Genomic DNA, 24,569 nt, shown 5'->3' with positions numbered 1-24,569 from the left:
TGGAGGCAGTTTGGGTTCCCTACAAATTCTTCCTGAATGAGCCAGTGCTTCACCACCCTCAGCATAAAAAATTCCTTCCTTATATCTAGTATAAATGTACCCTCTTTTAGTTTAAAGCCATTACCCTTTGTCTTATCGCAACAGGCCCTGCTAAAAACTATGGCAGAATCTGATCCCTCTGAAGCTTAATTCTGTCTGGAGGCAGTTTGGGTTCCCTACAAATTCTTCCTGAATGATCTTTATGGTCCCTTCCAGCTCTAACCATGCGATGATTTTATGATTCTATGAATAGTCTAGTAATAGCTGGTTTTCTGCTTGTTTTCCAGAGAGCCTTTAAAGATGCCTGCTGCATGGAGAGACGTGCCCCAGCAGGTTCATCCACAGGGAGATTCCCCCCGTGCCAGCGGCAGCTCCTCTTGCAGGCAGGAACAAACCCAGATGAATTTGGGGTAGATCTTTCACCAAACCTCTTCCAGGCAGAGGCGCTGTCCCTCCCATCGCCCCGGGACCTCGGGGAAGCTGCTCCCCGGTCCCGGCCCCCTCCCGTCCTTGCGGGGCGGGCGGCTCCGGGGCGGCGGCGGCGGCTCCTCCCGTCCCGTCGGCAGGCGGGGCCAAGCGGCCGCCCGCCCCCTCAGCCCGGCCCGGAGCCTGGCGGCGGAGGCTGTGGCGACTGTGTACCTCCTCGGCAGCAGCCATGAAATCGCTTTGCCTCGTCACCGTGGGGGTCCTGGCCATGACGCTGCTCATCGCCAGCATCTCCTTGCTGGTGGCACACGTCTTCCAGAGGGTGGTGGACCTGCAGGTGAAGCAGGTGAGAGCACGGCCCGATTCCCACCCCGATCCCTCCCGGCTGGGTTGTTCCCTCTCAAAATAACCCTGGGAGGAGAGGGAGGGGGCTGGCGGGTGGCGTTGTCTGGCTCCCTGCTTGCACCGGCTCTGGTGGGGTGAGGGCAGGAGCATCCCTGGACAGTGGACCCCCCCCCTGCCCTGCACCACCCGGCTGGGCTGGGGCTCCGGATGGAGCTCGGGCTGCCCTGGGCCTGGGCTGGGTAAAAAAAATGGGTAAATATGAGTAAATTCAGTTCTCCTGAGGCAGCTTTACTGGCTGTGGGGCAGCAGTTGCCATGCAGAGTCCCCTCCACAGCAGCAGCACACAAGCACCTCTCCTATTTTGCTGTCCCTGTCATAGATTTCTTGTAGCTTTCATACAGGAGCTTGTTCTGCTGCTCCATTTACTGGAGCACAGCCAGAGGTGCTGAAACACGTGGTGGTTTCCCAGCCTGGGTGACGACAGTGAGGTATTTCACCCTGTTGTTAAAGGCTGGTTGTAGCATGGTTTGGGGACACCCATCCTGACATTGTAATTAATGTAGACCCCTTCACTTTTTGTGGTCTGCCTAAGCTTTTGTTCCTCTCTAATACTGGCGCTTTGCATTTATTGAGTGGTCCAGTGAGAAGGGTCAACTGTGCTAGCGTTAGTAACTCCCTTAAAATACCTGTGAAGCATGTAATTGAACAATTATTTATCCAGTCTTAGGAATATCATCCTCTCTGTTATACTGACAAAGAAAGCAAGAGTGATAACAAATGAAGGGATTTAATCTGTGCTATTGTCTTAACTGGTACACAAAGTCTGCTGATCCCCTGTGATGTCCTCGCCAATGCAGTGTTCTTTTCTGTGGGGTATTGACAGGGAGCATTTCCTAACATAGAAGCTGTATTGTCTTAACTTAAATCAGTTTGGTTTAGTGAGTGCAATTCTAGGTTGGCAGTCAGCTTAAAGCAAGTTGTGGCACTTTGAAGCGTGTCTGTAAACTTCAGGGGATGGCCCAAAAAGAAGGCTACCATGGGGTAAGTTGTCGTGCAGCCTGCCAGTGTGTCAGCTGCTCTTCAGGAACTGCTCATACAGCGTTCCTGCAGTGCTTGTTCTCAGGTGTGTGCCTCTGTCGTGCTGGAGCGTAGCATGGGTAATGGATGGTTCATCCTGAAGTCATTTGATCATCAGCCCATACCTTTTCTAGGCAGTCTGCAAGCCAGGTGAGAAGTGCTAGGAGTCTTAATGTATGCAAAGTTGTATGCAAACCAAGCCAAATCAGTACAGCTTTGCATAGGCACACGCAGTTCCATCGCCCAGATCTTAGGTCTTTTTGGAAAAGGAGTCTTGTCATCCTCTGCATCCCAGCAGAAGGTGTAGTCTCAAGTCTGTATCATGCTCTTAACAAAAGAGCAGCGGGGTAAAAGAAATGGTTTGGTGGCAGAGTGTAGGGCTGTCAGGAATTAGGCGTGATCCTCCTTACGCGTATTATCTCTTAGCTACATGCTCCTTACCCTTAGTGGTTGCTTATGTAAGAGTAAGTTGGTATTCTCTCAGCAGGGCTTTCCATAATGCAGGATAAAGTTTCCAGAGCTCAGTCTTTCCTGCTTACTGCTCTTCAGCTGGTACGCTAGTACGTCTGGATTGCACAGAATCAAGGCTCCTACTCCCTGCTTTAGCCGCTGGCTCCCTCCTGGCCTTCTCCAGGAGCCACACACACAAATGCAGAAGTGTGCAGAAGTACAGGTTTCAGCCCCAAAGCAGTGTCCTGCCAGTCACTCTGCTGATTCGGCTGCTTTCCACGTGTGCTTTATCCAACGTGAGCTTTTTCTCATTTGTGTGTAGTCTAGAAAGTCGCTGTCTCTTGTGTAATCACGTATGCAGCTCAGAAAATCTTGTGCAAATAGACAAATCTCATTTTGCCTTCGAATGTGGCAAGACTTGAGCTTATCCAGCTCTCTGCAGTCCAGGACATTGAACGTGAACATCTCTGTGCTCTGGCCCTTCAACCTAGCCTCCTCAACCTCTCTGTCATTAGAGAAATTGCAGAAGGGACAAGAGGTTGCCCTTATGACAGGTAGTTCGTGTTCCTTTGAGGGCTTTCCAACAGTCCTGAAGCAGAGCTGACTTGCAGTGAAGAGCTGTGTTTGCTGTCTCACCTACAGCTGAAATGGAAGACTGCATTTTGGAGCAGCTGAAGCACCTGTCCAAACCCAGGACCTGTGAACCACTGAGTAAGGGTCGGCTTTCAGCAGGGGGTTTGTGTGCTGCAACCTTTCAAGCCAAAGGCAGAGATCTTGGATATAAAGCAGGTGTAGGAAGAGAGGGGGAATCCAGCCCAGTGTCAGACTTCACATCCCCTTGAAAATCAGCAGGCAGATGTGTAGTGACCAGCACAGGAGGACCACCTTTCCTGGAAAACATTCAGATCTTGTCAACTTATTCTCTGTCTTATTTGCCAGCCTAACTGGCTTTTTGTAAATGAGTGCCATACCAGATTAAATGTCAAACTTGTCCGATAACTGTTTGTTGTCAGGGGCTAGCACCTGAAACTCTGTCAAATAAGGGCAAAAAAATTGTAATGAACAAGAATAAATTAGCTGCCCACAGGAGAAGGGCCTTCCTAGCTGCTAGCAGTTATTTGCCTTATGTTATGTGTTAGATATTTTATTGCCATAAGTGTGCAGTTTATGAATATAACAATCTTTGATCTCTGCACCTAATTCCAAACTTGGGCAATCAGTCCTTCACCTCAAGCATTTTCTTTATGTCCCATACCTAACACTGATAATTTTAGAAAACTCTTAGTCTTCTAACCCCTTGAAAAGGCACTAAACTGTAGTTGCCAGCCATCTCTAGAGCCAGATTGTCTGGAGTGTTTAGGACCCAAAAGGACAGGGAAGATATTTTGCCGCTTGATTTAGTTTATGTATTGATTTTTGTTGTTGTTTAATGTGAAGTACTAGAGCTCCCAGTGCAGCTCAGTGTGGAGGCTTAGATGAAGGATCAGTTGTGATGCTCCTTTTAAGCACATCATTCTCAAGATGCAGGGTCAGAGAAGTCTGCTCAGGTTGGTCTGAAAACTTACCCTATCACTAGTCTTCAAAGTTGCAATTACATTCTGTCATAGGTGAACACATAAAACTATGTCTTGGACACAGTTCCAGGGGAAAAAAAAAGAAATTTAATTTTCTGTATAGGTTCCAAAAGTGTTCAGTACTGTTTCCCACCCTCACTATCACTGCCAGTAACAGTTACGTTTGGCAGGGGAAGCTCACTTTTTATTTCCTATGTGTGAAGTGTGGTCAAGACAAGGAAACACTAAAGAATGACATAGCTGCAAATTCAGGACTGTCATGACAAAGTCAGTGGGAAGGATGCTTTGGTACACTTGAAATGAGTGTGGACTCCACTTGGAAAGGAGAACGCCTGCTGTGCTTCTGTGTGAAGACAGGAGATGATATTGTCCACTGGTTTGAGGTTGTGATCTTGCAGTAGGTGCAGCCTTCCTTCTCTCTGAGACAGGATTTCTGAGTCTGAGGCCTCTCTTGGCTACTGGCTGCAGGACAAGTCTCTGACTTGAGGTTTCTGAATACTGAATACTTCAAGTTGTGTCTCTTGTTCTTCCTTATAAATGTAGCAGGAGGAAAGGTCTGATTCTCTGGCCTTGTGCAGTACAGTAGCAATAACTACAGTGGAGCTATATCTTTTACATATTTTAGATTAAAGAGCAGTCCTGTGATCTAGTGTCTTGCAGCCTGTCCAACCTGGTAGTGAACACAAGCTCTGACAAAAAAACAAGCAATCCCAGTCATGTAACATCAGACCCTCCTCTGGTGTGGAGGAAAGTCGGCAGAGCTGAACTCAAATGCCATCAGCTGAGGGACGTGGACATATGTTTTGCTCAAAAATATGTGCTCATATTTTTCTCTCAGGTCCAGGCTGTGTAATATCATGCGATAGACCCAAATATCCCTCCCTAACACTTGGTGAAAGACAGAAGAAGAGAGCTTACCGTATTTTATTATTGGGGAATTTCATGGGAGTCTATCTGAATCCAGCTCAGGAGTTTGTGAATCTGCGTTTACAACTGGGGCTGTTACTGTACAGAGCTATAAATAGACACACCATTTCTGTGGGAGATCCAAACAGCGTCATGCAGATGCAGGAAAAAAATCACCAGCTGACTTTGTTTCACTACCCTTTTACTCTGTAGCCCATCTCCCAGGGGATCACTTACGATTTCACAATCTCAAGAGCCTGTATTTAAAGCAACTTGCCAGAGAAAGTCTCCTTCATTTTCTTCTTATTAGGGCTCTGGTACATGTGTGTATACACAGGGAGCGTGGTAGAAACCCCTGTTACATTTAGGGCTTCTTGTTTTCAGTCTAGCTCAGGAGAAGGGGACGCGGGATGTGGCCTCCCTGTACATCATAAATGTGATCCTTCTGTCATAAAGGATAGACTGGAGCCTAAATCTGGAATGAGTATGACCAGGATGCACTTGTTTCTTTAAACATTTCACATTTAGACTGAGTAATAACCTCTCATTTTAGTTGCCTCATGAGGGAGACATTTGAGCAATAGATAGGTGTCCTGAAAAGGCTCAGTAGTTGATAGGGAACAGTTCAAATTTCTAGATATGGATGGTTAAGGTCAGAACAGGCAGCAGTTACTCTGTTTATTAGTGTCAAGCTTATACTCAATGTGTTACATGCACGTGAGAGTTGTGAGCTTTACACAAGTTAGGAAGGGAGCAGTCATTACACCACCTCTGAAGTAATTGACTTTGTAATGCGGTTATATGCATATGGAGAAAAGCTATCATAGTCATCTGTAGGTGTCTTAAATACATTACTGTCTCGCTCCCAGTCGTTTATGGTGGCATCATGGGAATGGTATGCCCGATCTGGGGACATTTTCTCTTCCCGATCCTACAAACCAACTTTAGGAGGGCTCTGTCTGAATACAGGGATGAGCCTCCTTGGCATAGATCACTAGAAAACAGGATCAAAAACATTGGGCTGTGTAGGAAATGGTACATACGAGGGTGCTAGTAGTTCCAAAGAAATGCACAAAGTTCCTGAAGCATGTCTAAAATTTTTTTTTCGGTGTGGTGTGCGCAGAATACATGGTTTGAAATTCTTAGAGGAAAGCAGTCTGCAACTGCACAGTGCTACCAGCTGGGCTGGCTTTCATTGCCATTCAGCAATACTGCTGCCATTCCAAGCTCCTGCCAATAAGTTTGTCTTTGAAACAGTCTTCTCTTTATCTAATCATTCAAAATTAAAATCTACATGGAGAGAAAACAGCTCCTTAAGTGGGAAGGCCAAGAACGAGGCCTGAGGCAACTGTGGCTGATAAAGTTGGGACCCCATAAACAGTAACCAAGAAATGGCAGCTGTCCAGTCTGCCCTGCTTTTGAGCTTGCACTTACAATATTTGACTTGTTTTCTCAGAAGAATAAAAAGAGTAAGTGTTGATGAGACCCATTTAATTGCAAATTACTCTCCCCCTCCCCCCTTCTTCCGCCTACAGGTGATACGGTTTTCAAAGATACAGTTTTCTTTGTGCTTAGTCCTGGAATTTTCACTCTGCACTCTTTACTACCACAGTAGCAGCACCAGTGTTATAACTGTATGAAAAGCCTTGGTTTTGGTGGTGTTGGTAGTGATGCTTTTATAGTTGGGGTGAATTTTACCTAAAATGGAATGGGAATAAAATGAGAGCTTGAGACCTGTATTATGTTTCTAATGGAGATGCATACAGGTACAGTTGTGACTTTCCTTATAATATGTATATGCTGGTAGGTAAAGGAATTACTGATTCATTACTCAAGTGCTTCTGTCATAAAATAGTGATTTATAGCTTTTCTTTTGTTGGTGCATGTTTTATTGGTTGCAAAATAGGCTGACATTCCATGGGTCTGGAGATGCATGCGCTGTCACTGCTGTAGGAAAGTAATTAAAGACAGAGATGGCAGAATTTTTGCCTATTCAGAGACCTCAGAAAGGCACAAATCCTAGTGTGCCTACATGAAAGCAATTTCTGTCACTTGCGGGTTTTGCTCATGGGCCACTAAAAAACAAAGTTTAATTGCTTTGGAGAAGGAATCTCACAGCTGTGCTGGAATCTGACAATCTTAGGCAAAGAAATCATAAACACAGGGAATCTAAGCTTCTTTTCTGGCTTCGTTCCTCCTAAGAGGTCTCTCTTAGGACCTGTTGGCCTTCCACTGTTGAGTTTTATCTCTAGGGTTGGCGTGTTTCGTGGTACCTTACAGCAGGGTAGGTTTTTGCTGACACGGGAAATGCAGCAGGATCGCTGCGTAATAGCTGATAAGTCTTCACTGTGAAAAATGTCAGGCACAAGTGTTTGTGGGATGAAGTGGAACAACAAACCCAAGAAACCTATGCCCCTAGCCTGTAAGCTGTTGTAGCGTGTGTCTGATCTTGTTGGCATTTATTGAGATGCTTCAAGGTAAAACATACCTATAAACATTTGTAGAATTGGCGACTCACATCCTATTGCCTGTGTGTGTTCTGAGGGCATAGAATTTTTCTCTTTCCTACAAATATCATACAGCACCTACCATTAACAGCTAATCTGTCATTCTCTTGTTTCAGGGGACAGTATTGAAAAATGGCACGGAAACCTTTGAAGCCTGGGAGGATCCTCCTCCACCAGTCTACATGCAGTTCTACTTTTTCAATGTGACAAATCCTTTAGAAGTGCTTCAAGGTGATAATCCCCTTGTAGAGGAAATCGGGCCGTACACCTACCGGTAGGACCATTTCACTATTTTCACATTTCGCTAAACCTGTTGTATGTGAGAAAGCCAAAAAGTGGGATTCAGACCCCATGGGATCCCATTCTAGGAGAAAACCTAGCTGGTTAATGTGTGAGTAAAAGTTTATTCAGGGGAGCATGGTCACACACCACCCAGACCATACAACTAGACTTGACGCTTGGGGGACCTGCAATCAGTTTCAGGTTAAGCCAGTGACTTCTGTCAGATTTGGGGCAAGATTTTGCTTGTGTACTGCTGTTCCTCAGCTGCTGAACACTGAGGAAGTTGTTTGCAGCCTGGCCTTCTGTCTTAGGAGAGAAAAAGCAGTGACTGGTTGGGTGATGTTTGAGAGTCTGGGGAGAGGGGTGTTGCATAGAAGTGTGATTCACATGTTCACTCTGAAATTAGTTCCTAGTTGAAGTTGCACAATTTGCATCAGTGAAAATGTGGCCAGAAAACCAGTTAGAGAGTGGTACTACAGGGATATACCTCAGCCAGCCTTCACTATAAAACTTAGATTCAGAAGTATCTTTTTTTAAGTATTTTTACAGACAGCCGGGCTTACAAAGGCCACATGCAGTATTAGGGGCTTATCCAGCCTCTTGAACTCTCCCTCTGCATGGTGTGGCTACACACTGAACAGTCTTGAGTCTGCTGCACGTGGAAAGATTTTAAAAACACCTTGAAAATTAGTTTTCCTTTAGAGCTTCATTCTGCTCTGCTGTGCGCAGCAGCGTAACCCAGGAGCAGTCCTGTGGTAGGAAGCATTACAGTCTTTGAAGTCACGGAGGTATGAGAACCATGGCAAAAAGGCTGATTTCTCATTGTCAGCCTCACTTCTGGTCACACACACTCATTCAGACTGGGCACCAGCTCAGTGCCAGGAGTGGTCTTTACCTAAGCTGCAAAATTATCAGAATCTGGTTTTCAGTATTTGAACAAAATACTGCAGAATAAAAAGGAGAGCCTTTGTGGTAGCCTTGGTCTCTGCAGTCTGTGTTGCCTTTCTGTTTCTTTCCTCCCACGCCTCAGCTTTGCCTCATCCTCTGCCATCAAATCTTTTCCCCTGTCTCCTCTCTGTTTCAGTACTGTGCCTGTTTAGTCTTAGCAAACTACACGTGGTACTTTGGCAAAATAACCTTGTATTAGATAAACCAGTAGAGCTGGAGGAGAGATACGTAAGCTTTCAAGTTCCCAACCTTTTCTCCACGTCTCTGCAGCGTAATGCTGATAACTAGTCAGCAATGCGTTCTCTCTGTCGGGAAGATAGATAGGGCCAGCTCTTGGTGTAGTAGAGCTATATGAAGCCACGTAGGCCTATGCTTTTCTGCACCCTGGTACTCGGTCCCCTTTGCTAGCTTCTTTTTGGCTCGGTGGGAGAGCCTTTCCCTGGCTGGGAGCGGGTTGGCCGAGGCAGGCTCTTCCCGAGTTGTTTATTGCGGTGCGAGGGAGGGAGGGAGGGAGGCTGCGCCTTCCAGTCGCTTCTGGCTCCTTTGGTTAGCCTGATTTTGACATGTCTGAACAGGATTCGATTGTGCCGTGATCTGTCTGATAGAAAAAGGGGGAAAGTTGGAAAGTGGAGTGCTCTTTTCCTGCATTTTCTTTAATCCTTGCCTGGCTGTCCCTGCTGACTGTACGAGGCTGTCGGTGGAGGGTGGGGGAAGAGAGGAGGCGCGTGGGAGGAGAGGGAGAAGGGAGGGATGTTGCAGACACACCGCACGCTCAAGCCAGAGAATAAATACCAAGTTTATCTCGCAGGCCCCATGTAGCAAAGCATTAAAGACTCATTTAGGTTTAGCATGTGACAGAACACCTAAAACGCCCTAACATGAAGTACATGGCTCTGTGTTTTTATAAAACGAGGTACTGGAGAGAATGGCTGGAAGTGAACTGGCCCTCACCAGCAAGGAAAAAAATCTAATGAGTGACAGGAAGGAGGTGGGACAGCTAAATATGATCTCTTCCAGCATATTTTTCCTGCAATTCATAGTTCTGACCAACCCAGTTAGCACAGAGGTAGATTCTGTAACAGAAACGTAGTAGTGCTTGTGTTTTCAAATCCTGGAAATTGAATTTGCAGCATATAAAATAATTAATTATAAAGTGCAAGCTGCTCATCTGCCCAAGCCTGCTGAGTCTCAAAGAACACTTGAATATTGGCTGGTCTTGTACACTTTTACAGCTTTTTGTCTTTAACATCTGAGATCCCTCCTACTCATATCCCTAATTAAGGAGTATTATTTTCGTCTCTGGCCCTTTTACAGATGGAGAGGCTTCTCAGGTTAACTCTGGCCTATTTTAGGGAAGGGACTTCACAACTGTGAGTTTCCATCCCCTCGTTTCAAGCCCTAGGGTGGCATAAAATAGATTGCTGGATGAGAGGCTCTTGCCAAATCAAGCTGGAAGTGTTGCCAGACCAAAATGTTCCTTGGTGGTAGGGTTGCTGAAGAGTGGCAGATACGCTGTTTGTGTAAGGAAGACGGGAAGTGGTTGATTTCCAACAAGGATAGTTTCACGGGCCTTTCCAGTTGGCTTTAAATTTGGAAGACTGAACCAGGGTAGTAGAGCCTGAAATGAAGCAGCATTGATGCATCTAGTGCAGCCAGGATAGCATCTAGGATCTGAAATGAATAAAAAACATCATAGCACAGGGTCTTGCAGAATAATTCACCTTCCTATCTTGGGCCTTAAAATTTACACAGGAAGCAAAGCAATGTAAAAGACAACGAACTCTTAAGTGAATGTAAACTTATGAAATACAGGACATTTCACTTAATGCATACCCCCAAAGGATCATGCCATGAGCAGACAACCTGTCATTTCCCTTATCAGGTTTGCTGAAGACACATTTTGAGCCTGAGTCAGCTGGTTCTGCAGAATTGTATGTTTCTTTGTAAACTGGTAGTGGCAATGGACTGAATTATGGTTATGACCTGTGTTTCAGGGTAATTAGGATCTGACTTCCTCATCAGGCCAGCAGTTGATGTTACTTGCCAATTGCACTTGTTTGTCAGCAATCCTGAGTTTCATGCTGTTTGTCTGAGTGCTTAGACAGTACACAGAAGCAACCTCCCAGGCCATGAGCAGTTTACAGCAAAAATTCAGTTGAATATATGTCATGTCCGGGATTCCTGCCTGAGAATTAAAGGAGAAGAGTTAAGATGAGGCTTGTTCTGTGGGCGTGTCACATGTAAGCCCAGAAGTCCTAGTGCAAAGTACTTTGAAACCATCAGAAAGATTCTGGTAGGTTCTTAGGTCAGGTTAATGAGACTTAGATGAACCCTTGTTCTGCCTGGGAGTGAATTTTGCCCCTAGCAAAGAGGCAAAAGTTTTGTTTTCAAACCCTACTTCAAGGACAGTCCCATATATAGTGCCTCTGGATCCTTCTGTCTGAAACTGTTCACTTTCCTTGGAGGTTTCTAAAGACGAGGCAAAAATACAAAGTGCAATTAACACGTGGGGTGGCATTGTGGAAGCACCCTGTGACATCTGATTCAACTTATACTAAGGGGAGTTCTGTTGCTGACAGCAGCAGTAGCAAAAATGAATCTACGCCTAATGAACTGAAATTCCCACCCTTTTCGTTCTTAAAGCAGTAGAATAGCCAAAAGTTAATTGCAATTAACGTTATGTGTACTTGTTTAACTTGATGAGAGAACAAACTCTTTTGTTTTTCAGAGAATACAGGCCAAGAGTGCATGTTCAGTTTTTAGACAATGGTACCAAAGTATCTGCTCTGAATCCAAAGACATACGTATTTGAACCTGAGAAGTCAGTTGGAAACCCTGAAGTGGACCTGATCAGGACAGTTAATATTCCTGCCGTGGTGAGTTCTCTTTCATTTCTGCTTGGAAATCATCCTGACACACTTTATAACTAGCAGCTCATTGCTTCATACTGTCTCTCTCCTTGTGGTAGATAAAGGTGATGGAAGAACAAGAGAGGCAGCTTTATGTCCACGTTGTTTTGGTTTGGGCTGTTGTGGGGTTTTTTTTGCATTATGTTCCTCCCTCACCGTACGCCCCTGTGGTGTTGGTGCCTCACCCTTATGCTGAGAGCTGGCACACTTCAGAGATAAGCAGAAATCAGGCTTGTGGGGTTTTCATGAGTAGAGTGAATTAGTGACGTCAAATGCATAGGAGGACCTCTGACTTCGGAATGGGAAAGTTTGGAATGCTTGGGGTTGCTTTGTCAAAATTGCAAAAATTGCCTCCAAATCTGCATCTCAAACTGAAAAAAAATAATATATTATAGCAAAGGAGTTTCAGATACAGCTGAATGAAGAGGTGCCCTCAGAATAAAATGAAAGTTAAAACATGCACCCCCCAAACTGTGCTACGTGAAACTACTCTGCAAAGAAAGTCTCATTTGGGGGATCAGAGGCAGATGATTATATTTGGTCTCATACAGGGATAGTATGAGAACAAGCAGATCTAAAGCTGTCATACCCTGCAAAGGAAATTAGAGTGTAATAAAATACTTGTTGGATGTGTAACTAAGGCTTTACTCTGTGTACTGGCTTCATTGACTTCAATTACAGGGTACATTAATTTCTACTTTTCCCCCAGCATTTCCAAAAACGTCTTGTCTGATTTTATGAATGAATATATAAATGTACTGTATACGGTAATAGATAGGACTCAGCTTGCTAAAAGTTGCAAACAGTACAGTCACTGTATTTACAATTCCTCCCAGGCATTTGAGCGGTGGTGAGTATTATCTCCTGTTCAGATTTTTGACTGTGACGTATTTTAACAGGCAGTACTAGCACTACAGGTTGGTTTACCCAGGGAATATTCCCTTCTTTTGTTTTTGCTTTTAAAAAGACGACGTAAAATCACTTGCCGGCTAAAAAGAGAATAGATTTTGGTATTGTTTGCGACTTGGAGAAATGGCTAGCTTCTAAAAATGGCTTTTAAAAATACAAACTATAATTTCCTAAGGGTGAAATTCAAAGCACGTCTCCAGCTGTAATTTACTTGTGAAATTTGGGCTGTTTAGAAAGCAGTTTTGCACATTTCGCTTAAAATCCATCCTTAAAGACTATGGCAGTTAATGGTATGGAACTGAGCTGGTTGTGTGCCAGCGCCAGGCTGAATGGGAATCTGCAAGAGCACATCCCTGTGGGAGAAAAGCTGAAGAACCTGTTACCCAGCACATTATTTGCCACAAGTGGAAATAATGAAACTGAAAATGCAGTTGAAACATGTGCAAGGCTGAAATGTGTCTATATTTGTATGCAGCTGGTATTATTTATTCTGCAGTAAATCTGACCATTTCTCCCTTATTCCAATCCTCTGGCAGACTGCGATGGAGTGGACCAGGTCAACCCCTCTTCAGTTTGCCACAGAGGTGCTGCTGCTTCTGTACCAAGAATCCCTGTTTACAGTTCACACCGTTCATGAATTACTGTGGGGCTACAAAGACAAGCTCCTGTCAACCATTCATCTTTTGCATCCTGAGATTGATCCAGTTTTCGGTTTCTTTAATAAGGTAACTGGTATGCAAGACTTTCAGATGCTTTAGATGGGGAATGACTTCATTGCTACAGAGTTTGGACTGTCATTGCCAGCCAGTTGAGAAGGATGTGCCTGGGCTGAGGCCAGGAGGTAGGCTGCAGGGATAGCAAAAAGAATGTTCTCTCTTCAGCTGGGCTGTGTGTAGGCGCTGGCTGGTAGCACAGCTGTGGGTTTTATCTGACTTCCCTTTATCAGGTATGGGTAAGTTTTCCAAGGGTGGATGTAAACCATTCCACTGCTGGATGTGCTCACTTGAATTACATGGGCTTTGTGGCCTGGCTGTGCAAACTGCTAGACAAAATTCCTGGCCAATGTCCTTAGTAATTGATTGAAATTGCACGTTATTTCTGTGCTGGAGCCTTTACTGGCTTCCATAGTGTTTCTGGTTGCACATCATTTTGGGCTGTGGGGACTCCTTGTGTCTTGGAGATCATTTGCAGCGCTCAGGTTATTTTCTGTGGGATTATTTTTTTCTGCTAAGGGCTGTTTCTTCAGTGGCAAATTTCAAAGGAAAAAAAGGCTAATCTAATGTTGTATTTCCTTCACTTGGGAGGTGTAAGACTCTAGCCCAGTCACTTCCACCTCATTTATATTCAAGGCAGAGTTTAATGAATTGCACTTACCTCAGGGGGAGTGCATCACTCCTAGGGTGAAGTGATGAAAGCTTAAACTCCTGCCCCCCTGTTGCAGTTACCAGCCAGGTGTTTCAGAATGAGTAGAGTGATTAAAAATTCATGTGTCTGTTTGCAGATGAATGGAACTGATGATGGAGAATATGTTTTCCTAAGTGGGGAAACAAACTACCTGAACTTCTCCAGGATTGTGGAATGGAAAGGAAAAGAGTAAGTTTTTCAGTGTGTTGTGGCCTCTGTCAAAATCTGCCCCTTTTCACATTTTGGACGAACACAAGCATTGTTTATTTAAAAAGGGTCCTTTTTTTCTGAGGATGGTGGTAGCTCATAGCAGCTGTAGCTTCAGAGCAGCCCCCCAGTATTTTGGCATGTGTCATATAACTGTGAAAAGAAGACAGCACCAGCCCTTAGAGAGCAGACTGCTGTGAGCACTCACCTCTGAACTGCACCTTGGCAGAGGTGACCCTCTCTCCACTCCCTTCTCTAGGACACCCATCCCAGCTGCCTGTGGGGACAGCATTCCTGCGTCTACACAGCCAGTGTTCCAGACAACAGGCTTCCTTACTGCTCTGTACCCAGAGCCATCTTGTGCCTGGGTTTCTAACACCTCCTCATGGGCAGCATGTGTTAGAAAGAAGCCAAAGATGAACTACATAAAGCATTCCTCTCCCATTAAACAAAATATCTGCCAGCAATTACATAGATGGGAGGAACTCTTGCAGACGTATTCTTGCTTGCCTGGCACCAGTTTAAAGAGACTATAGGTGCAATTTAAACCCATTTTAATCCCCCTTTTTTTTTTTGTTAGCGGAGCTGAGGCAAGAGGGTTTAGCACTGTACAGGTTTGACTCTCATTTGCTTGGATCATGAGCTGGCATCACCTGACCACCACTCAAAGATCTTTTAACCCTCTGCTTTATTTTCTTCAGGTCATTAAGCTGGTGGACAACAGAGGCATGTAACATGATCAATGGAACAGATGGGACATCCTTTCACCCGCTGATTAGCAAAGATGAGAACATTTATATCTTTTCTTCTGATTTCTGCAGGTAAGGAGAAGAAAATGTCACTCAGACTTTAAAGCAGAGCTTTTTACATCGATTCTTCTTGAGGTTTCACGTTTAGGCTGGTGGTTTTGCTCCCATGATTTTAATTAACAGTGTGAGTGTTCTGCATTTATTCATGGTATGAATGATGAGAGAGTTACACCAAAAAAACCTCAATTTGCATCAAGTTAAGGACGTGCTATTTCAAAACAGAGATAATTGAAAATTTGGAAGACGACTGGACAGACTGGACTGCCTTGAAAGGCCAATAATGAAGGGAATGGAAGGATTTATATGAACCTTGTCCAAAGCTTCTTTCCTCCAAAATCTTCCTCTGTGCCTTGCTTTTATAGAGAACCCAGATTGCCCTCTTCAGAGATTCATGACTCGACATAATGCTGTTTCAAATGCACCAGGATGCACAAAATCTTGGTGCCTCCTTTCTTGTGTTACACCTTGTCTCCTCCCTTGCCCTTTTCCCTATCTGTGAAGAACAAAGCCAATCTGAAATTCTCTATTTAAATTAATATCAGATGTGTATTACACTAAATTCAGGACTTGCCAAATTGTTCTTCCACAGCTGTGTTCCTTCCCTTGTCCCTCTCAGTAGCATGTAACTGTCTCGCACAACACGCAATAGCAACATGGGGACCAGAGTGAGGGCCTGAAATGATAAAGGCAGGCATCAGTGTCCCTGCAGCAGTGCAGTTGGCACAGAATCATCAATTTTGTGCAGCAGCAGAATGACGAGATGTATATTTGCTGATCAAAAGCCTATTAAATTGAATACAGAAGATCGTTGGAATGGGCTTAATCCAAACCTAGCTTACTGTATACTTAGGTTGATACACTCAGCAAAGAGACATCTGCAGCAGGTGTCAGCGTGTGCTCAAGACTAACCAATCTGGGTCTGGCTTTTCTTCCTTGCAGGTCTCTGTACCTGGTGTACGACAGCTCAGGAACTGTCACGGGTATCCCAACCTACCGCTTTGTGCCCTCTGCAATGGTATTTGCCAACACAACGGTCAACCCGGACAATGCTGGGTTCTGTGTGCCAGCAGGAAACTGCCCTGGCACTGGTGTCCTCAACGTCAGCATCTGCAAGCAAGGTATGCTGCCAGGTGGTGGAAGCTGACTGGAAGAACTCCAGTAGGGAACATATTTCTCCTTTCTGCCTGAAATATATGAGGACAGTTTGGTGAGGCCTGTACGGTTGTGACTGCGCTCCGTGAAATTGGCCACCAATAAGTGATCACTGGGTTGTAAAATGCAATAGTGATCCGAGGGCATGTTCCTGTCAGATGCTCTCTGCTCAAGCGATGGTTTAAATCAAGGAATCAGAAGGAAGTACCAGGATCCATACTGAACAGCTTGGGTGTTTATTCTCTGCTCTTATCCAGGTATCTGTCACATCTGAGTAGTTGAATTAAAACAGTGCAAAAGACCAGCATGCAAGCTTGAGACATGAAGCTGTGGTGGTGCTGCACAAGGGGAAATTTGGCTTGTTCTGAAGACAGGGAGTTGATTCTGTAGCTCCAGAATGGACTTTTCCTTACACTGTAAATTGCACAGTGGGAAGAATTTTGAGGTCCTCAAAGACTTCCTCAAATCTTGCTCAGCTTTTTCTGGGTGGTGACTTTCTATGTTTTCATATTTCAGGTGCTCCAATATTTCTATCAGCCCCCCATTTTTACCAAGCAGATCCAAAGTTTGTAGAGGACATAGATGGCATGAATCCAAAAAAGGAGTATCATGAGACATTTCTGGACATCAATCCTGTAAGTGCAGCCTTTTTTAAAGGGTTATATAGGTGAATCCAAGCATTTGGGTTTAGGTCACATTCCTGGATGGTGTGTCCCATTGACCTTAAGAAAGCTGTATTAATTTATGTGGAACTGATCTATTTGTATTTGCTTGTATAGAGCAAATTTTGCTGGATAGCAAGAATTAAAATACTTTTCCCATTGTGCCTGCGCAATTAGGCATGCCTTCAGACTGGTAATGATGAGCTGAAAGGGTTAAAATATTTCTTAGAAGCAGATGAGGCTACTTTTCCTGTTCACCCTGCCATCCCAACCATTTGAGTGTTATCTTGACTGTGTTTTCCCCAAGTTGAAGAAACTGAGTATGTGGACCAAGAGAGCAAACCAATAGAGATTCAGTGGATGTAGGCAGCTCAGCACCACACAGCTGCTCCCTCACTCCCCCTCAAGTGGGATAGGGAAGATAATCAGAAGAGTAAAAATGAAAAAAACTCATGTTGAGATAAAGACACTTTAATAAGGGAAAAAAAAAAAAGAGACAAAGACAGACAAACCCAAGAAAAACAAGTAATGCAAAAAAAATCCCAGTTGATCACCACCAGCCAGTCGTCGAGCAACAGCAGCCCTGGCAAACTTCTCCCCAGATTTCCATCACTGAGCATGACATCATACAGTAAAGGATATCCCTTGGGCTGGTTTGGGTCAACTGTCCTGGCTGTGTCCCCTCCCAGCTGCTTGCCCACCCCCAGTCTACTCACTGGCAGGGCAGTGTGTGAAACAGGGAAGGCCCTTCAGCGGTGTAAGCGCCGTTCAGCAATAACTAAAACATCTGTCTGTTATCAACACTGTTATCATCACAATTCCAAAACATAGCCTGATATCAGCTGCTATGAAGAAAAATAATTCTATCCCAGTTAAAACCAGTACAACACTGATCTCTGTATCCACACACACGAATGTAGGTCGAGGGAAAGAGCAAAATCATGACCTGCCTAGTTTACAGAAAGAGTACTCTGACTCATCAAGCTGCTATGTGCAGCTAAAGCAGGAGGAAATTGCATAGTTCCTCTCTTAAGGTCTAGTGCTTTGCTGCCAGGTTCTTCCTGTTACCCTGCTTCTACTTATCCAGCTTTTTTTACTACCATAAAATGAGCTCTGCACCTCCCCCCTCCCACCCACTCTCCAGACTAAATTTTGCTGCTTGAATGAGGAAAATATTCCTGTGCATCCAATTGCAGCTCTTAGGGTAGTGGTGGCATTACTGTGAGAACTCAGTGTTTCGTGCTCATTATCTCTGTGGCCACTCCCATGGACTGTGGTCAGTACCTGTTTTTCACCCTGTAGAAGGAAAGGTTTGTGTTGTAGGTGGTACCCTTTTCCAAAAATACAGCTGGATCTGGAAGAATGGGGATCTCTCTATAGCCCAAGTCTAAGTTTGCACAGCACGATGGCACCCTACTCTCTTGCAGCCTCTTCACATCTCCTTAATTAAGAGGCAGACTGGAATGTAGGTATATGAGTTACAAGAGTATCTTGTTGAAGGAAAATAACACTAAGTGGGTCTTGTCTTGCCTTGTCGGTTCCACACCAGTGTAAATACTAGGTTGTACTTTCCCTACTTTCCCAGTTCCTATTATTTCATATTTCCTTTTTTTTTTTTTGACACTGGTTTCTTTTCTTCTCCAGCTGACAGGGCTTGTCCTGCGAGCAGCCAAGCGGATGCAGATCAATGTTCATGTCAGAAAATTACCTGAATTTTTGTAAGTGTCCTTTGCTGCCGAGTGTATATCTCAGATCTGAATTGATATTCAAAATTAATTTGTCTGCAGTGTCCAGGTGGAATAATGGTGGGAGAGAGAGGAAAAATCAACTCAAATCTCAATTACAAGTGGCAGTATTCTTCCTTCTCTCAGATCAAGTAAATTTTGCAGTTCCATCTACAGAATAAAGCAGCAAGCTGTTATGGACAGGTTGCTTGTGGATCAGCCATATCACACTGGTTTGTTTGCTCGCAGAGGAGGTTTGCCACAGCGGATGGCAACTAGAACTCAGAGAGTGGCTACTCACTGCAGTGAGGACATGCCATCCTACTCTTCACAGCTTTTAGGAGACAAAAATATTGCCATTGCCATCATTTCTCAGCAGTGGCCACGTGAGAACCAAATGAGAAGGCATGACCCCAGATGGGGCTGCCCATGCCTCTCCCCGACAAGCAAAAAAGGAGATGAAGTGGTGTGTTTCAGAACCAAGGCAAGTCCCATCTAAAACTCAGGAGGGAGGGGTCATTTGATCAGCTGAAAGGAAGTACCTTGCCTGAGACTGCTTTGGTATGATAAAGAGAAATCTTTGTGCATTGGTATGATAAAGAGAAATCTTTGTGCTGCTACTTTATGCTCAATATCAACCCAAAAATGTGAACGGTGTAGAATCCCAAGTAATGTGTGAGTAAAATGCCCCATTTCTTCTTTGTGGCAAGTGGGTTCCGCCTGGTTTTCTGGATGTTCCTGTTTGAGGGGGATGTCCCCAAACTGCAGCTCAATTGTGCAGAAATATGTTCCCTTCATCTTGTGTCTTTCTGACACGTTGATTTACTCATCACCAGTGATATGTGATAGCTATTCTTTCTACTCAGCTTCTGAGCTGATGTATATTGGCACAGCTTTGCTATATATTATAACAAAAAAAGAAGCATTTTATCTGCCCAATCCTCTTGGGAAAGTCGGTGATGTTTCTTCAGAACAGCACCACCTTGTTTCCAGTGCCCGGGAGCTGTTACATTAACACTACGTACGAGTAAGTTGTTATTTCATGTGTGCCAAATGTTGGGGGGGTTTGCTGCTCTGCGCTTGTTGCTTGGACAATAGTTTCTGTGTTTTACAAATATGAGTAACTTCCAAGATCAGCTTAGCTTAGCATTCCTGCTGACCGGCACAAATCTGTCATTCAGTCGGTTATTAGTGGGCCTCTTATGGATCCCTCTCTTTCTCTCCCCACCAAGTCCCAAAATATGCCATTGCTCCCAAAACAGAATTCCTTGTTCATTTTGGAGATTGAGATTGTTCTATTCCAGTTGGGAGGTGAAAATTGATAATAAAAAGGAACAGCCCAGAGGTTTTTTAGGGATAGTTTCCTTGTTCATTGTTCTGTTATAATCTATCTTCAAAATTCTCAAGTTGAAAAGTTACAAACCCATAATTTTTGGTTTTTTTTTTACACAGTGAAACAGGCAACATCCGGACACTAGTTTTCCCAGTGATGTATATAAATGAGGTAAATATTTTTGTTATTTCTTTACAGCATTGTGGTATGTTTATGCTTCAAAAATACTGTCTTTGAGCTAACCAGAAAAGAAAATGCTGTTATTCTTGTTGTTTTATACAGCGATAGGTAGGAAGCTGTGGCTGTTTCTTAACTAACGTCCTCCTGCTGCTTGTTCCCCATAGTATTAAGTATTAATCAGCCCTGCAAAACACTCAGTCAGACAGTCCTTTTAGTTTCAAAGGTATTGGCCGTGAGGAAAAGGGCTGCTCCGATGAGGAAGCGAGAGCTCACAAGATCACATCTTTTTTTTTTTTTTTTTTTTGTGTAATTTGTGAATATGCCTGGGCTGTAGTTGAATCATTGAATTCGTTGGATTCAGGGAGGATTCCAGGAGGCTGGTTTCAATGACATACACCTTCATTCCAGCCCTGTATTATTCCATTCCCAAACTGGGAGTAAAAAATAGGACAGCAAAAATAAGAGTTTTTAAAGAAAAATGTCTTTTGAAACACAACAGGTAACATTTGGCTTTGGAAAACTGAAATTTTTAATTTTTTTTTTTTTTTTTTTTTTTTTTTTTTTTTTGAGTAATCTTTTGTGAATATGCCTGGGCTGTAGTTGAATCATTGAATTCGTTGGATTCAGGGAGGATTCCAGGAGGCTGGTTTCAATGACATACACCTTCATTCCAGCCCTGTATTATTCCATTCCCAAACTGGGAGTAAAAAATGACTACTTTCTTTGAAAATGCAGCCGAGATGATCCCTCTGGCCACATGAGGAGAGCTAAGAATTCTTAGAGGGAAGGTACATCAAGAAGCAATGAAGCAGAGGTGGAGAGTTGTGGGAGTCTTGTTTCCGTACCCTTCACAAAAATAAAGCAGTCTAATATAAAGGAAGAGCAGAAATAAATCTTATTTTTCTCTTCATCTCTTTCTCTGCTCCAGAGTGTTCTGATTGATGAAGTATCTGCCAGCAAACTCAAGCACGTCCTGCTGGAAGCCAATGTTGTAACTGGAATCCCCTTCGTAATCATGACTCTAGGAATTGTTTTTGGGATTGTGTTTATTGTGCTTGTGTGCAGGTCCCGGGGAACAAGTGAAGAGGTAAGTAACATTTGAATTTAACCTTGCTTACTGTATGTCTGCCTGGATGTGATTTTCTTTTCATTGATTTTACCTATTCACTGACTTTCTGTACACAAACATTTTTATATGTTGTTTTTTGTTTAAAATGACCTTTCTAGGGAAGGGATGTTTTAATAGACTCAGAATAAATGCACCAAACAAAGGAATGGAGCTAATATAAGAAAGATGGTAAGGCAGGTCGTATCTTCTGTGCCTAATTACCTTGCCAACAGTAGTTTAAAAAAAAGTAAAATCAGCCTGTCTAGAGGACCCTGAAGGATAAGATGCAAAAATTTCACCATATTTGATGGACAGATTGAGTCAGTGACAATCTGACAGTGTTCGTAGTAGAAACAATTGTGTTGTGCCAGTTGATTATTTTTCAGAATCCTCATGCAAATTGATGACTAAAGAACAGATGAATTTTACAGACAACAGCATGCAGAAAGTTTTATCCAGACAGCACTAGCTTGTACATCTATTTATGAAAAGTTCTGTCACAAAACGACATGCTGGCATTAATGTTGCTAGTCACATTGAAAGCTGATCCAAAATTTCATTCTAATAGGCAAGGCAGTCGAGTTCAGATGAGAGAAACTATGGACCCTTTGGCTAGAGAAATAGACTGGGTACTCTAGGAGGCTGTTTTCTCCTTGCAGTTGCTGTGGTCTTAGTGTGGCCTTGCTTGTATGTTGTTTCCTAAATGCTTTCTCACACTATTGTTAGATAGTGCCCTCACGCCTCTCTCCAGAGCACCCAGCCACACCGTGCCTATGCTTTGTCTTAGGCAGTGGGACCCATCTGGGTCCCTACCATTGCATCTCCAGCAAGACTTAGGGGTGTGATGGTAGTGGCAGCAGTGGTGGCACCTTGGCAGTGTGGTCTGCAACTTCCTTTCCTCGAGCAGTGGCTTTGAGCAGCTGATGTTTAGCTCTCTTGATTCTCTCTATTCTTGATTTTCTCTCTGTGTACCCAGGAAGCGTTTCATGAGCAGATGCTCTCAGGACTGTACTTTGGGTTCCTTTAAGCTTTTGAGCTCCCTGTGTTACTGGCAGGCTCAGCTAGAAAGTCAAAACTGTCCCATTCCCTCGGGCCCCTGTTCCAGGGCATTCCTGCCCCACTCTATGTGTATAGCTTCATACCAGCTCTCCTGGGTGTTCTTGAACACTGCACATGGATTAAAATGACAAAGGGACACCTAAATTCCATGTTTTCTCTACATTGCTCTTGTTGCTTTTCCTGCAAACAGAAGTAATTCAGGTAGTTATAGCTTCCCTTGGGATCCCCCTTCCACCAGCGTGGTCATGGCCTGCCATCATCTGTAAGGTGCTACAGTGAGCCCAAGGTCCCTGCCTAAGCTGCCATCCACCCTCTGACGCTTTTTTAGTGCAGTGCTGGTTCTCTTACAGGAAATTGTCCTTAGAAGTAGGAGCCAAGAGCTTTTTCCTTTCCTATTTGGATTCTCAGCAATCCAGCTTCCCCACCGTGGAAGCTCTCTAATGTGCCACATTTAACTTTGCTGTGTTGTGGTTTTTTTTTTAATTCAGAGTACTGAAGATGAAAGGTCCCCACTTATCAGGACATCTTAGGAGATTTTCTTTAACATGTGAGCTTGGAGGATAAACTATTAGAGCTGACCTAATACCAACTACCACTACCCAGCGCTGTCCACCGTGGAGAAACGGTTGTGTCAAGTATAACTTCTTGTGGTATCGAGATGGAAGAGAATCTGCACTGTCATCAAGGGAGGAGACTTTTCTTACCAGCTAAGTTACAACCTTACAACTACATTTACGGACTGCTTGAGATCTTGCTTTTTTCAACCATGCACTCTCTTTGTACCTGCACTGACAGCCATAGACGATCATAACCACTGTATCAGCGAAAATAAAATGGCCTGATTCGTTACAGGAACGACACGGGTAAAATTTTGAAACGGCCTTAGGAGTGTGGGCTGCAAAGTACCCTTCTGGAAACACAGCGGGCTCCTGTATCGCCCAGGAACAACGGACGATTTTGCTCTAGGCCTAATACTGTCTTTTCTGTAAAGTGTTGCGCGCTACTTATTACCAGTATGCACTGACTGTTTATTATTAATGCCATTGGTCCTTTCACAAAACTGATTTGTACAACTAATCTGAAACACTGAGTGAAACTTTGTGAAGTGTCTGGTAAAAAGAAGCTGATGATTTGAAATGCTTCTCCGTACAGACCTCTTAACTGTTCTAACTCTGCACCGGATTCCATTGCATGTTAGCGATGCGTTTATCCTTAGAGGTTTTTGGATTTTTTTTTTCAATTTAAAAAACAAAACACAACATGACATTGTGCTTGATGGTGGAGGGTTCAAAAAAGGTGTTCTTTTTTCTCTGGTATTTGTGTCACAGTTATCAGCTGTGTGGTTTAATGTGAGTGCAGACTTGGCAGTTACATTTACTGTTTAGGGCAAAAGCACAACTCCATCTTAAGGTATGTGTAAAACCTTGAGAAGTCATAACACTTTTTTTACTTGTCAAGTGGAAACTTGTTTTAAAAGTCACAAAAGTATTTTTTCCCCAATTAAAAGATTATTCTCATTAAAAAGTATTTCCATTAGATCCAGATAGTGAAACATATTTTAAAAATGTATTATTGTCTTCTAAAATAGAGGCGTTGGGTTTTCCATTGCGTTGGTTTGGGATTTTTTTTCTTAGCTGGTGATTTGTTGAACAGTTTTCATCTGGAGCCAGTTCTGCCCAGGAAGTTTTGTGATGGCCACAGTATTTATTATCCGGATTAGCTAAAAGCACCTGGCACAGCCCAGCACCCTCACAGTGTTGCAGCCTTGCCTCTTCCATGTGGTACATGGAAAAGCAGCCAGAGCAGATACTCTAAACCTCGTCTGAGGAGCAAGGACTGTCGCCTGGAGAACCGCAAGCGTACACAGTACAAGAAGGAGAAACTCATCACAGCTTTCTGCAGCCAGTTGCCTCAAAGGACCTGTTCCAGAGAAACCTCTCCATTCCATATTTTCTCCATTTTCCCATGCAACCTGCTCTAGGTGGACCCTCTTTGCCAGAGGGTTGTACTAGATGATCTGCAGAGATCCCTTCTAACCCCATTATCGTTCTGGGACTCTGTGACACCGATGGGGCTCAAACTGTCACTTCTTCTCCCTGCCCCACCAACAAAGCTGCTTTCTGGGTGGACAGGATGAAATTAATCACTGTGGAAACGCACTGGTGGTGGTGGTGGTGGGGCTTTCTTCGCTTTGCTGGTCCCCAGCCCACTGCTCTCCTCCTTCCCTGGCTGCTGGCGGGAGAGAACCGCTTCAGGGGGTTTTTCTTTCCTAACCCGGGGCCAGGCGAACGGTGTCAGGGAGAAGAGGAGGCCAAAACCCGCCGCTCCCGCGCTAGGCCCCATCCCCGCTAGGGAAGGGCTGAAGGGCTCCTCCTCAGCCCGGGGCGGGGGGGACACAACACCGCATCCCGCCTGGGTGGGGTCCTCAGCCCGGTGCCGCCGCGAAGCTGTGCCGAAGCAGGGCGTTTCCTTCTCCTGCTAAAACAAAAAGAGCCGTTTAGGATTTCTTTCCTTTTTTTTTTTTAACTGTGCCCCACGGGTGGGGGACTCGCTCTCCCT

The 24,569-nt window shown here is 44.2% G+C and overlaps 1 protein-coding gene across 2 annotated transcripts; it reads left to right on the top strand.

Annotated features, from left to right (window-relative positions):
- Nucleotides 1–629: 629 nt before the first annotated feature.
- SCARB2 (scavenger receptor class B, member 2) lies at nt 630–23,552 on the top strand. 2 transcript variants are annotated; one of them, XM_014957847.1, is made up of 13 exons: nt 630–811; nt 7,441–7,598; nt 11,283–11,430; nt 12,909–13,097; nt 13,874–13,965; nt 14,685–14,804; nt 15,732–15,910; nt 16,461–16,579; nt 18,251–18,324; nt 19,783–19,834; nt 20,772–20,930; nt 21,071–21,140; nt 22,499–23,552. In XM_014957847.1, the coding sequence occupies exons 1-12, from the start codon at nt 695–697 to the stop codon at nt 21,098–21,100; spliced, it is 1,437 nt and encodes a 478-aa protein (XP_014813333.1). In that variant the 5' UTR covers nt 630–694; the 3' UTR covers nt 21,101–21,140; nt 22,499–23,552. The 2 variants fall into 2 exon arrangements, with proteins under 2 accessions (XP_014813333.1, XP_014813332.1); XM_014957846.1 differs by lacking the exon at nt 21,071–21,140.
- Nucleotides 23,553–24,569: the final 1,017 nt, after the last annotated feature.

Source organism: Calidris pugnax, unplaced genomic scaffold (genome assembly GCF_001431845.1).
Source record: "Calidris pugnax isolate Ruff unplaced genomic scaffold, ASM143184v1 scaffold349, whole genome shotgun sequence".
NCBI classification, from domain to species: Eukaryota; Metazoa; Chordata; class Aves; order Charadriiformes; family Scolopacidae; genus Calidris; species Calidris pugnax.
The sequence above is the reverse complement of the archived record's forward strand: the minus strand, read 5'-3'. Positions and strand labels throughout refer to the sequence as shown.